The sequence below is a fragment of the Ahaetulla prasina genome, chromosome 5, assembly GCF_028640845.1.
Source record: "Ahaetulla prasina isolate Xishuangbanna chromosome 5, ASM2864084v1, whole genome shotgun sequence".
Classification (NCBI taxonomy): Eukaryota; Metazoa; Chordata; class Lepidosauria; order Squamata; family Colubridae; genus Ahaetulla; species Ahaetulla prasina.
Window position 1 is genome coordinate 38,898,020 of NC_080543.1, and position 13,304 is coordinate 38,911,323.

The 13,304-nt window shown below is 36.6% G+C and overlaps 1 protein-coding gene across 1 annotated transcript; it reads left to right on the forward strand.

The window, feature by feature from the left end:
* Positions 1–2,881: 2,881 nt before the first annotated feature.
* On the forward strand, positions 2,882–8,961 carry CD200 (CD200 molecule; the record flags this gene model as incomplete). Its single annotated transcript, XM_058185208.1, has 4 exons — positions 2,882–3,278; positions 5,930–6,238; positions 6,963–7,102; positions 7,756–8,961. Coding segments are annotated over 4 exons (855 nt in total), but the record flags the coding sequence as incomplete, so codon positions are not given.
* Between the last annotated feature and the right edge of the window lie 4,343 nt (positions 8,962–13,304).

Genomic DNA, 13,304 nt, shown 5'->3' on the forward strand with positions numbered 1-13,304 from the left:
TCATTTCTCATCTTTGTCCATTCATTCATCAATCATTCAGTCATTCACACAAATGTAGAATTTGCAACATTGACTAGGTGAAAAGCATAGTAAGCGGCAACTATGCTGGCACATAAAAATAAAGGTAAAGGTTCCCCTCGCACATATGTGCTAGTTGTTCCCGACTCTAGGGGGCAGTACTTATCTCTGTTTCAAAGCTGAAGAGTCAGCGCTGTCCGAAGATGCCTCCGTGGCCATGTGGCCGGCATGACTAAACGCCAAAGGCACACGGAATGCTGTTACCTTCCCACCAAAGGTGGTCCCTATTTTTTCTACTTGCATTTTTTATGTGCTTTCGAACTGCTAGGTTGGCAGACGCTGTGACAAGTAATGGGAACTCACCCTGTTATGCGGCACTAGGGATTCAAACTGCTGAACTGTCGACCTTTCGATCGACAAGATCAGCATCTTAGCCACTGAGCCCTCTAACATTAAAATAATGATTGTCTATTTTCAAAATTATCCAGCAGTTATTCATCAGAAACATAATTATTATGAGTAAGGGTTATTTTCCATATTAGCAAAAATGAAATAAATTTCCAGCAAGTAATAAACGGAATGATTTATATTGCTTAGTAATTGGAGGGAAAATAACACTTTTCTCCTGAAAAAAACTAATCTGTAGAATCTTATTTCCTTATAGTTTTAATAGCCCTTCTTTAATAGCTAAATTCAACATACTTCAAACCATACCATATGTACAGGAGGAAGGCATATTTACAAAGTAGTCTCTACATTTATGTAATTACAAAAAATCACTTTTCAAATCATCACAATAGGAGAACATGTGACTTTGCCAATCGGCCAAATCTTGCGAAAACTTGACCTTGGCATTAATTATAGTAATTGTAGGGACTCAAGCTTAAAGTGAAACATTGACCTTGAAACAATCTGGAACTTACCTTTTTTTAACTATTTTGTTTCCCATGTTTTCTGTTCTCGTAACACTAAATTACCGGTAACTTCCTCTTTCTTTCTTCTGTCTTCTTTGGATTGGTTATTACAGTTGTACAGCTGGCTGGAAAGACCAAAATAAAACTCCTGTCAGAAAGTCATAAGCATTCTTTCGCAAGTTCTTTAGAATTAGAGTATGATCATGTTTGCAGTGTGGGAAAAAAAAGTTCCTGAACCATATCATCTCTGGGGGTGTCATTACTAAACACATGACATCATTTCCCAACAGTATAAGAGAACAGACTGCAATAGATACTTAAATCTTGACTTTCTAGTAACTACTTACATATCAGCTAAAGTTTTTTCAGGACTTACAAGACAGAAACTTCAGCCAGGATTTGTTTAGTAGTATGACTAACTTCATATGCTCATAATCATAACAGAAAAATATGAAGTCCAATTCCTTAGTTTTTTGCAAAGCATGTGACAAACCACAGATCCATACATACTCCAACAAAGCCAAAAATTTTGAAGAAATTGAAAAGCAACTATTATTCAGGAAATACATGTAAATATAATGAACTAACTTTTGGTCCACTGAGCTTGTATTCATATAGCAGCAGCACAAACCTTTGTCATTACAGGTAGTGGTTAGCAAGGCAACCACATTTTTCTTTTTTTAGAGTTTCTTGTCAACTGACAGCATGTGGTTTTAAAGGAAAATGGGCCTCATGCCTAGTAGTAAACTAAAGTTGTCATGTATTTACAGCATATTGCTAAGTAAACCATCTCTTTGAAAGAAGTGGAATAGTGAGGCCAATAACTGTTTTGTAACCCGGGATTTTGAAGCTGGCTTCAAGTGTTTTATTTCCATTTATATTAAACACTGGGAAATTCAGGGTAAACTGTGACCAAGAACATATAACCGAATTGGAACTACCATATAGTAGTACATCTACAGGCTACCCCTAGATTGTGGAAAATTCAGACTGGATCTTGGTTCTGAGTCAGTGGTGGGATTCAGCCAGTTCGCACCACTTCAGGAGAACCGGTTGTTAAATTACTTGAATCCCACCATTGTTCTGAATATGTGAATATAGATTGAGTATATAAAAAAGTCGTCATAGAATTCCCCTTGATGTGATTTTATAAGGACTTCCCCAAAATAATAAAGACAGCTTTCAGTTCTCTTTAATTGCGCTGTGATAAATTAAGATTCTAAGTGTAACTTATCAGTGCCTTAACATCATACAGAGTTAAAATGATCTCTGTATTCCTTGTTAACTGCATTCTCTGGACTCAATACTCTGTAGGTGAGTTTTGGACAAACTTTTCAGATTGCTGTAATCAACTGATGCTCTCCAGATATTTTGGACTACAATTTAACTTCCACAGTTCCTTGTATCTGGTCCAACAGACTGAATTTAATGTAATTCAAAATAGCCAGAGGAGAACAAGTTGTTTGCTTGCTGATTAGCTTTATTGCATGTTAGTATTATGGACAAAGCCATGTGATTAGAAGACTTTGAGCGGTATTTCTCTGAGATACGATAATCTCAACTGTAAATGTCAATGTTTTTCTTGTATGATGCCAATGATAGCAGAACAGATTGAATGATAATGCCAGATTCAGATAAAGTAGAGAAAAAATATTAGCAGCAGGGTAATATCAGATTGTTGGTATGTTACTGAGGCTTGCTAAATTCACTGATAAACTAATGCATGACTTTAACATCAAATATGGCTATCACAAGTTAAAATGCAAAAAATATTCCCCCAGGACACCCTATGCTGGTTTGCCTCCATTGCTACTGCTACTAGGCTAGAGACTTATTTCATATATTTATTTTTATTTATTACTATTTGTAACTGCATCTGGAGGAGGGCTTAATTAAATAATCTTAAATTCTGGGTAAGTACAATATTCAGAATACTGCTGATGTGGTGATGTAAACTTATTTTGTCATTAAGAATTCGTTTTTTAAAAGGTCTTCAGAATTTAGTACCTTGGACTTTCTTTTCAGGTGACACAAAAGTGATTCACAAGCCTGTTCAAACTGTCACAACTGGAAAAAATGTGACTCTGTTCTGTCAGTTGGCCAAAAATCATGACATTGTTCAGGTCACCTGGCAAAAAAACCAAACCAACATAGCAACTTACAGCAAGGCTTATGGAGCTAAAGTGTTGAGTAACCAGAGCAATATCCATCTTTCCCAGAGTAATTTGACTTTTTCTGCCATCATTTTCAATGGGGTGACATTCAAGGATGAAGGCTGTTATAGTTGCATCTTCACTACATTTCCCTTAGGACCTATTTCAGGCAAGACATGTCTTAAAGTCTATGGTAAGTTATGTTGTTTTATTGTCTGGATCTTCAACAATTGCAGATCATTTCATGTTAGCAGCATTACCTATAGCAGTTCTATAACATTTATAGGGTGCAATAAATAGTTTCTCTGAACAAAAGAGCAGTTTCTCTGAAGTAGTGTAAGTTGATTGCCTCTGTTCCATGACTTAAAGAAAATCTCATTAACTATGGTAATACAGAAAATAAAGATAGATATATATATGCAGTGTGTGTGTATTTGTGACACACACAGATTGCTGAACTGAATTGGGATTACTGAAGTATCATGCATTGTATAATTCCAATATTTAGATTCCCAGAGGCATTAATATTAAGGTGATTCAATAATTTCTAAATGTTTTGGATGTAGTTCCCAGTTTTAAGCTATCTTGCCCCATCTCATCTCATCTCATCCCCTCCTCTCCTTTTTTTAAAATTCAGTCATGATTAATTTGTAATGAATTTGGTTCTTTTTCTATCTTTTTCCTCTTTCAGCTATGTTATCTTGCATTCTTATCAGCTGTGTGAAAAAAAGCCTGCAGATTCACAGCTTGATTTTTAAGGCTCCTTTAACACCTTTCCCACCACATATCTATTATCTTCTGCTTCTCTGACCTGTGCTCAAGTGTTTGCTAGTAGGGAGAAAGAATTGTATGAAGGTTATTGTCTAAGAACTTGTTGCTTGTTCATCCTCTGTGCCAAAGCAGATCACTATTGAGAGATCAAAGCAGATCAGTATCATTCATGGTTGTTTTGCCTCTGGGTTCTTATGATCAACACATTCTATCTTTCTTGTATGACTTATCTACACTACTTACTTGCCTTGTTGTCAGAATGGGTGATGCCACTTTCTATTAATCACTTACTCAAAAGTAACATAGGAGGTGTTTTTCTGCTTCATTTCCAAAGTTCACCCTTCCATATTTTGCCAGCTTGGGTGTTTCTGTTTTTTGGGTAGTGTATTTTATTTTATTAGAAGATAAGCCATGCAGGTTATTGGTTATGGTATTTCAAAGACAGGAACACTCCTTGAATCTAATGTTTAGTATGGCTTATAATATCTTTTAAAGCTACTGACATCAGGTATCAATCACAGATATGAATCCAGGTGAGGATTAGAATTAGAAATATGAATTGTTTTGTATAATAGGCTATGTTTGGCTAAAATACGATTGAGTTATTTTTAATGCATATATTTTTCCTAGATGTTATGTGAGTAGGCCACCATATGATACCATAATATTAATATAGGGGTTTTGGAAGAGAGGTTTTACCAATTATATAAACACTGTAATTATGTTTTGCAGTACACATTTAGTTGTGCTGTGTAACTTAGCCAATAAAAGTTCAGATTTTAGGCCAGGTTTAAGTAAGAGATATTATGATTACATTTTAATCATTCCTTCTCTGAACCAATAACAATGAATTGAACAATTGTTTAACTTTTGTTTAACAACTGTTTAATTGTTTAAAATCTATGATACCTGCCTTTAGATAACTTGTAGCATCTTTTGCAGTGTTAATAAAGAAAGTAAGGCAATTTTACAATACAAGATCAGATGGTGTTTGTTTACATGCTAGGTTAAAAGTAAAGACTCTGTTGATCCCAGCTCATCTCCTGGAAGTTATGCATATGTTCATATCATTTCCCTGGTAACTGTATGGAAGTGCTTGCTATTCTTTCAGGATGTTTTTGTTATATCACCATAGCCTTCAGTGCTAACCAGGTCTTACCACGCTAGTTTTTCAACATGTCAGCTAATAGATGCTGCTTGCATAGAGTTTTGCATGCTATTACATTAAAACACTATTAACTCTCCTTCCTTTCCTGTGACAATTTCTATGATTACAGTATACATCAAAAGAATCTCTAGCTGAAATCCCTGGAAACCTAATTTAACAACCAATAGTGGGAAGGAGATGGAGGGATGACTATATTGTGACCCAGGCCCAAGTAGGCAGTAGTAGACACAATCAGTTCAAAAACAAACAGACTTTATTAGAACAGCTGAGAATTAACTCATTCTCAGTGTAGTTCAAACTAAATCAAAACAAATTCTTCATAACACAACTCCTCAGTCTTATCGCCAACCTTGGTCTAGTTAGGCAAACTGCCAAAGGTTTTTTTTGGCAAAAGTTCAAAAACAGAAGACGTCGACAAGAAATAAATGCAGCAAGACAAAGAGCAAGTCAATGTTGTTTTCTGACAAAGAACCCAAGACAAATTGAACTCTGCAATTTCTATATATGATTGTGAGTAATTATCAGTATTGGTAGGTATTACCATTTAATCCATCTTGGCTAAAAAGAGGTGAATCATTGCTGACCATATTAATCATGCACTCAACAGCAATGCAATATGTAGCATGCTACCTGGACTTGTGTTCTATTTTCTACCTGTACTAGACCAGATTGTGGTAGCTAATCAGTTCTACATACATAGTGTCTTTGTAGTTTCTCTGCCTTCTTTCTTACCATAATGGTCTACTGCTAATGAGGAAATCCTTCCCTTTATTGCTTTCTTCTCTCTGCTGTTGCTTAATAAATGAGTAATTTGGTGAATCTAACTCATCAGAAGCAAGAATAATAGAAATTTTCTTACTCCCAAAGCACAGCTGTAAATATTAATTGAACAATTTGTTTTAAAGCTCTAACAGAACCTGAAATATATGTAAGACAAGTTCCTAATCCAGATAATATGGAAGAAATAAGAGAAATAAACTGTTCAGTAACAGGAAGACCGGCTCCAGTAATTACCTGGAAGATGAAGAAACCTCTTCAGATAAAGCCAAAATCACTTATGATTCCACACTCAAATAAGACAGTAACTGTTATCAGCACATTTACTCAAGTCTTGTCCAAGACAGCCTCAGAAAATTCAGTAATCTGTGTTATTCAACATCCATCTTTAAACACTTCACAAGAATTGACGGTATCTGAAATTGTAAACAAACAAGGTGGGTTTAAAGTCAGAAAATTCCTTTCTTTTCCTTCCCTTTCCCTTTCCTTTTCCCTTTTCCCCATTCCCTGCACCCATTCTCTTCTCTCTTGTCTTACCGTGGTTTGTCTTAGAAGTTACCTACTATTTTTCTTTGCAAACACTTTCTTCATGTGTTTATTATTTTATGAGCATATACAAGTGATGCCAGTCATTTCCTTGATCAAATCTATAATTTTCTAAAGGTGTTTTTTTTTTAAAAAAAAACTAGACTTGTTAATTCTACAAAAAAAAACACCACCCCAACAATCTTAGAACAAACTTTCTTCCCCAGCTTGTTTCGATTACAGATGTATTAGAGATTATAACTTGCAGGATTTCTAATTGGCATCTCTAAAGGCAAGCCATTTCCCTGACTTAGACAAATAGATAAAGAATGCTTATTGTAAAGAATGCATTTAAAATTGTATTTCTGTAGAACTGTATTAGGAAAAAAGCTCATTATACGATTTTCCACAGTCCTTATCATTACTGCTCCAATTTGATCCATCATCTGTCTTAGAAATGTTATATTATGGTTATGCTATTGACAGCACTGAATGGACTGGATCTAGTACAAACTATGTCTCTACGATTCTTTTATAAAGCTGGATTTTAATGCAGTTCTCTGAGGACCCGATCTTTTCTATTCCTTTTATTATTATTTCATCAGCCAATTCTTATTTATTAATTTCTCTTTACAGCCCCAAGCAAACATCAAAGTATTGTTATTGCAGCTATCTTTATACTGGTTTCCCTATTTCTCCTGGGGTTATTTATCTTTTTCATATACCGGCGAAAGAGACGAGCACTAGTAGAAAAACAGCAAGATCTTCCATGCTGGGTAAGTCTCAAATATATCCCATAGTATCTATGGAACAATGAAATGCCTCAGCACAGTGAGGTTAATTATATTATAGGAGATAATTACAGCTAATTTCGACTTCTATATAGAAGTCCTCTATATATTTGAACAACAAATTTGCTGACTAAAATGAGCCACAAAGTCGGGGGATACAGCTGAATATATCTACATATATACACAGGATCGTCATGAAGGAGATTGGTGAAGGAAGGATAGTCAATGGGCAGAGAAGCAAAAGTAGAAGCAAATAGGGAAGGCCGATGTGATCTAGACTTTCAATATCGTTTTTTAGTGGCATTGAGAAAGGCAGGATCATTTTTATACAAATAGCTGATGGGTACACCAGGTAATATGATGGAATTGTTGGGGGTAGAATTAATGTTTCTATCCATCCAAGCAATAAGAAAAGTGATTTCTATTTCCATGCTAGTTTTATCAGCAGAAAAATAGAATCTGCAAGTGAAGTGAATCCGTTCAATAAAGGTCCCAAGCAATAATAGTAGAGTACTTCAAGTTCTGAAATCAATAAGCAGCTTTTTCTCAGCTGAAACGTCTGTTCTAAACAGATTATGATTTTACAGTCTAAAACGTCTCCTTCATTCAGCCTTTAAAGTGTGTTATTTCTCTTCCAGGTTGTTTGACTTTGTTCTGGAAGAACGTTATGTAGAAAAAATTGCTGCACAAAGAAAAAAGACCCTGTGGAATCACTTGCTGAAAGAAAGTTTCTGGACACATGAAACATTTCTTTTCTTTTTTTAACGTCAAGTTTTTTATTTATATATAAATGTTTTGATACATGAAACATTTGTACATAAAACGTTGAAATCGTAAGATGGAAAGGCATGAATACATAGCTCTGAGACCTTGCTCTATGCACAGAGAGGAACGGGCAGCCAGCAGGCTGGTTAGCACCTCAAGGCCCTCTCCTTGTCTTTTAATTAATTTTTAGCATTGCTTGCCTCTTTTAAATATTATATACAGTTTTTATGCTTTTAATCTGCAGCTCTATAACTGTCTGGTTCAGTTCTGCAACCCAACAAGAAAGAAACAGACTTCAGAGGATAATTAAAACTGCAGAAAAAACAATTGCTACCAATCTGCCTTCCATTGAGGACTCGTATACTGCACGAGTCAAAAAGAGGGCTGTGAAAATATTTACAAACCCGTCACATCCTGGACATACACTGTTTCAACTCCTACCCTCAAAATGACCCTACAGAGCACTGCACATCAGAATAACTAGACACAAGAACAATTTTTTCCCGAATGACATCACTCTGTTAAACAAATAATTCCCTCAAATTGTCAAACTATTCACTAAGGCTGCATTACTATTACTATTAGTCTTCTCACCATTCCTATCACCCATTTCCTCCCATGACTGCAACTTTGTTGCTTGTATCCTTACGATTTATATCAATATTATTTTCTGATTGCTTATTTGTACCCTATGACTATCATTAAGTGTTGTACCTTATGATTCTTGACAAATGTATCTTGTCTTTTTATGTACACTGAGAGGATATGCACCAAACACAAATTCGTTGTGTGTCCAATCACACTTGACCAATAAAAGAACTCTAATTCTAATTCCAATATTATATTTATATACTGCCCAGACTCCTTCTGTGAGAGAGATGGGCGATTCCTTAATATGCTAAATAAATAAATAAGAACAATGATAGTTTCCCTATGAATACTCCTTATTCTAGATTTTTTTTTAAAAAAAATCAGGTATTGCTTATGTGTTTACAATTAATGTTTATGAGTTGTATTCTATGTAAGGCAAATTGATAACCAGAAATTAAGCTAAATAATATAGTAACATCCAATAAAAATATTTATTTGGAAACGAGACTGTATTGTTTTATTTACTACTTATTCTATTCTTTTCAGCAATCGGTATTGGGAAATGATAATTTCTAAATAATTTCATTTATGACAATTGAAAAGATCCTTATAGTAAAAATAACATGGGACAGTAATATAACTTTGCTAAAGATGCAATTTCAGTTCCATTACAGAATTGTAAAACGTGACTTATTTGAAATTTAGAAATAAAATGCAAGCAACAGAAGCACATTTACACACAATTACAACTTCAAGAATATAACAATATCACTATTGAAATATATGAATTATATCAATAGAGACCACTTGAAAGCTGAGCTGATTCAGAATGTGGTAGGCAAATTGTTATGGATGCCCTTCATATGAAATATTTCTGCTAAGTGAACTGTACTTAGGTAAAATTCAAGGTGCTGTTTGTTATCTATAAAGCTTGAATGGCTTCCAGGCCTGACTATTTGCATTCTTGCCTATCTTCAACTATGTCTATGTACCTGACAAGTTATGACAGGATTGACATGTTTTGGATCCCTGTCTATTAATTCATGTTACATCACAGAGCCCCATTTGCTCTCTTCTCAAGCTCCAAATGGCCCTCACCCTGTGTCATTTAAGCTAGTCTTAAATGCTTCACTCCTTCCACAGGTACTAAGCTTGGACATTGTGTGAATGTACCATTAGACCAGAGAGATTTATCTGAGTTATTTCTTCATAACTGGACCGGGACGCGTTATGCACGGTCACTCATGCCCTCGTCACTTCCCGTCTGGATTACTGCAATGCTCTCTATATGGGACTCCCCTTGAGGAGCACCCGGAGGCTCCAACTGGTGCAGAATGCGACCGCGCGGGGGATTGAGGGAGCTCCTCGTAGCTCCCATGTAACACCTCTCCTGCACAGGCTGCATTGGTTGCCGGTGGTCTTCCGGGTACGCTTCAAGGTGTTGGTTATCACCTTTAAAGCGCTTCATGGCATTGGACCGGGATATTTACGGGACTGCCTGCTGCCGACAGTTACCTCCCATTGTCCGATACGTCCAGTGCGCGCCCACAGGGAGGGTCTTCTTAGGGTGCCGTCGGCTAGTCAATGTCAGCTGGCAGCCCCCAGGGGAAGGGCGTTCTCTGTGGGGGCCCCGGCTTTATGGAATGAGCTGCCGGTGGGACTCCGTCTCCTCCCTGATCTCCGGACCTTTAAGCGCGAGCTCTTTCTTTTTTCACCAAGCAGGGCTGGCCTGATTGATTTTAGTATGGGGGTTTTAGTGGGTTTTAATAGGGTTTTACCAAGGTTTTAGTTTTGATAAATTTTAGCTAATATTTTAAGTTATAGCGATTGAATCAGTTTTTTAAATTTGATATTTTATTTTAAATTTGTTGGGATTCTTGTCGTTTTACTGGCTGTGCTTCGGAGTCTTTACTGAGGCTTCGGATAAGGGCGGTATAAAAATATGAATAAATAAATAAATAAATAAATAAATAAATAAATAAATAAATAAATAAATAAATATAGGTAGACGTTTTTAATGCTTGTAAGCTATCCAGAGTGTTGTCAATGTGGCAGCCACAGAAACTGAATGTGTGAATGTTATCCATTGTCTATCATACGTAGTTTGTGAGACAGTAAAGTCAAACCAATGAATCAGTAGTTATTTTTTATTGTTATGATCACTTCCATGGTGGATTTTATCATTGTTTTTAACTTTGCTTTATTGAAAACTACTGAAAGACCTTATATATTGGCAGTATAGTAAATGTTATGGTATTAATAAATAAAATAATAAACATATAAATATTTTAAAAATTACTTATAAGGTTTAGATGTGTATATGACATAGCTGACAATAAATAGAAAACATCAATATTTAAAACGCTACTGCAGCTCCTTTTACTTGTAACAATCCCTTTTTTTATGCTTGTTTATGTTAAAACATGATGTCTTATGCCCATTGTACCTTTTGAAAAAAAAATGATTTTCATAAAACAAAGAAAACATGTTTGTATAACGATAGTCTGAGAGTTTTCACTTGAGGCACAAATGACCTGGTTCAAAGTATTCTATGTTTCAAAGTATTCTACATTATGCATAGAACATTCTGGAAAAGGCTCTAATGCTAGGAAAGGTGGAAGGAGAGAGAAGAAAACATGACCAACAGCAAGGTAAGTGAATTCAGATATAGTGGTGATGTGCACAAAGACCCGAAAGAACAGGTTAGGGACAATGGTTATTAGGAGTCTAAAATGACATGAGAATACATAATTTAAAAAAAGAAAAAGAAAATTCTAAGTTTCTGCATGATTCTAAGGCTGGTTCACACAAAATACTAAATTGTAAGCACAGATCAACAGATCAGATCTGCTGTGGTCACATAATGTGTAATGGAATGTGTGGATGACCTCAAGGAACACGGGTATGAGATGCTGCCTAGAAAACCATCAGACAAGAGGCAGGAGCCCCCAGGTCAGAGAAAAACTTAAGCAGTTAAAAGTGGCGGCAGGAAATTTCAGAGTTGCAAGATTGATGTCAGCTCTACCAGATAAACCAAATAGGACTAGACAAACTAATTCTACTTTGTTGTGAGTCTACATCATGGGCATCAAACTCAATTTCATTGTGGGCCACATCAGGGTTGTGTTTGACAGTGGGGAGGGCGTGGCCAGCTCGACGTCACTCATGTCAAGGGTGCCTGTGGTGGCCCAAGAGCTCTGCCAGCGAAAACAGGCTCCTGAGCTCCGTTTTTGGATGCAACAGCCTCCAACCCTCTGTCAGCAAAAATGGAGTTTGGGAGTGCTGCCCCCAGCCCTTGCAAGCTTGATTTTCAGCTGCAGCAGCCTCCTGCAACCCTCTGCCAGCAAAACGGAGATTGGGAGGGCCGCACACAGCCCTTCTGACCTCTGTTTCACTGGGAGAGGCACCATGATCGGTTCTTCACTGTTTCCAGGGTGGCACTGTGGAGCAGATCTAAGCATCCCATGGGCCGGATCCCACCCCCGGGCCTTGAGTTTGACACTCCTGGTCTACATTAACAGACTCTTTCATTCTTTTTTTAGCGTTTGCTTTGTTTACAGTTCACAGTTGTAATTCACAGTTATAACAATGATGAAGATGTAGATTTACCACCGATCTTCACATTTCTGACTTCTACAGGCCATGCTCCAATCACATGCAATGGGCAACCAGCAGCAACTTGCAGCAGCTATCAATTAGCAGGATCTCCAGCTCTGTGCCTTTTCTTCTCCTTCTTTTGCCTCTTCTCTCTCTTGAGCTGAAGTGAAGTCCCTGTCCTGTGGAAGAGCATCCCTCTAAAATCCATGCAGATCCAATCTTGCTGCTCTTTAGGAAAGCTGTGAAAACCTGGCACTGTCCACGGTATCTTGTAACTTCCCTTGGGGGTGCCTTACATGGTACTGTCAGTTTACCTAGTAAGGGTATTATATTTTTTATATATTTGATTCTGTTTTAGTTATTTCTTACCATGTACATTGCCTAAATTGCTTTGGCAGTTGAGGCACCTAAGTAATGGATTAAAAAAAGAAATAAATGTATAAATAAATAAACTCTCCCATCAAACAAATAAGTGGTCCTATTTTTCTACTTGCATTTTTTTAACATGCTTTCAAACTGCTAGGTTGGCCGAAGCTGGGACCAGTAACAGGAGCTCTCCGCGTTATGCGGCACTAGGGATTTGAACAGCTGAGCTGCCAACCTTTCGATTGACAAGCTCAGCGTCTTAGCCACTGAGCCCTTAACTAAACAATAGACAAACCCTAATATCTTACTTTGAAGGGAGATAACCTTATATGTAAAGTAATTTGCTCTAGCAGTTTATTATTTATTTCCTGCCTTTATTATTAGCTAAGTGACAAACATACCTAATACTTTTTCTGCCTCCTATTGTATTTTCCCCAAAACAATCCTGGGAGGTGGGTTGGGCTGAGAGAGAGTGATTGGCCCAAAGTCACCTAGCTTTTTTTCATGCAAAATGGAACTAGAATTCACAGTCTCCTAATTTCCACTGGGAGGTGCAGTAATCACTAGACCAAACTGCCTTGCTTTGACGATATAACACATTAATGCATTTAATTTGCCACCATACAATGCAATCCCAAACATGTACAAATACGCAATCTGCGAAGTAAATTATCTTTTAAGGACATAACTCTGCATCTTTGTTTTACCCAAAAGTGCTGTTTTAAAAGGCAACTGGACTTTGTTTTTCTTTGAAGATGTTTTACTTCTCATCGAAGAAGCTTCTTCAGTTCTGAAGGTTTTTTTTGTTACATACCCTTTTTTCCAGTTAGGGAAAGACGTTTATGAACATCTCTGTTCAGCTGGCTAG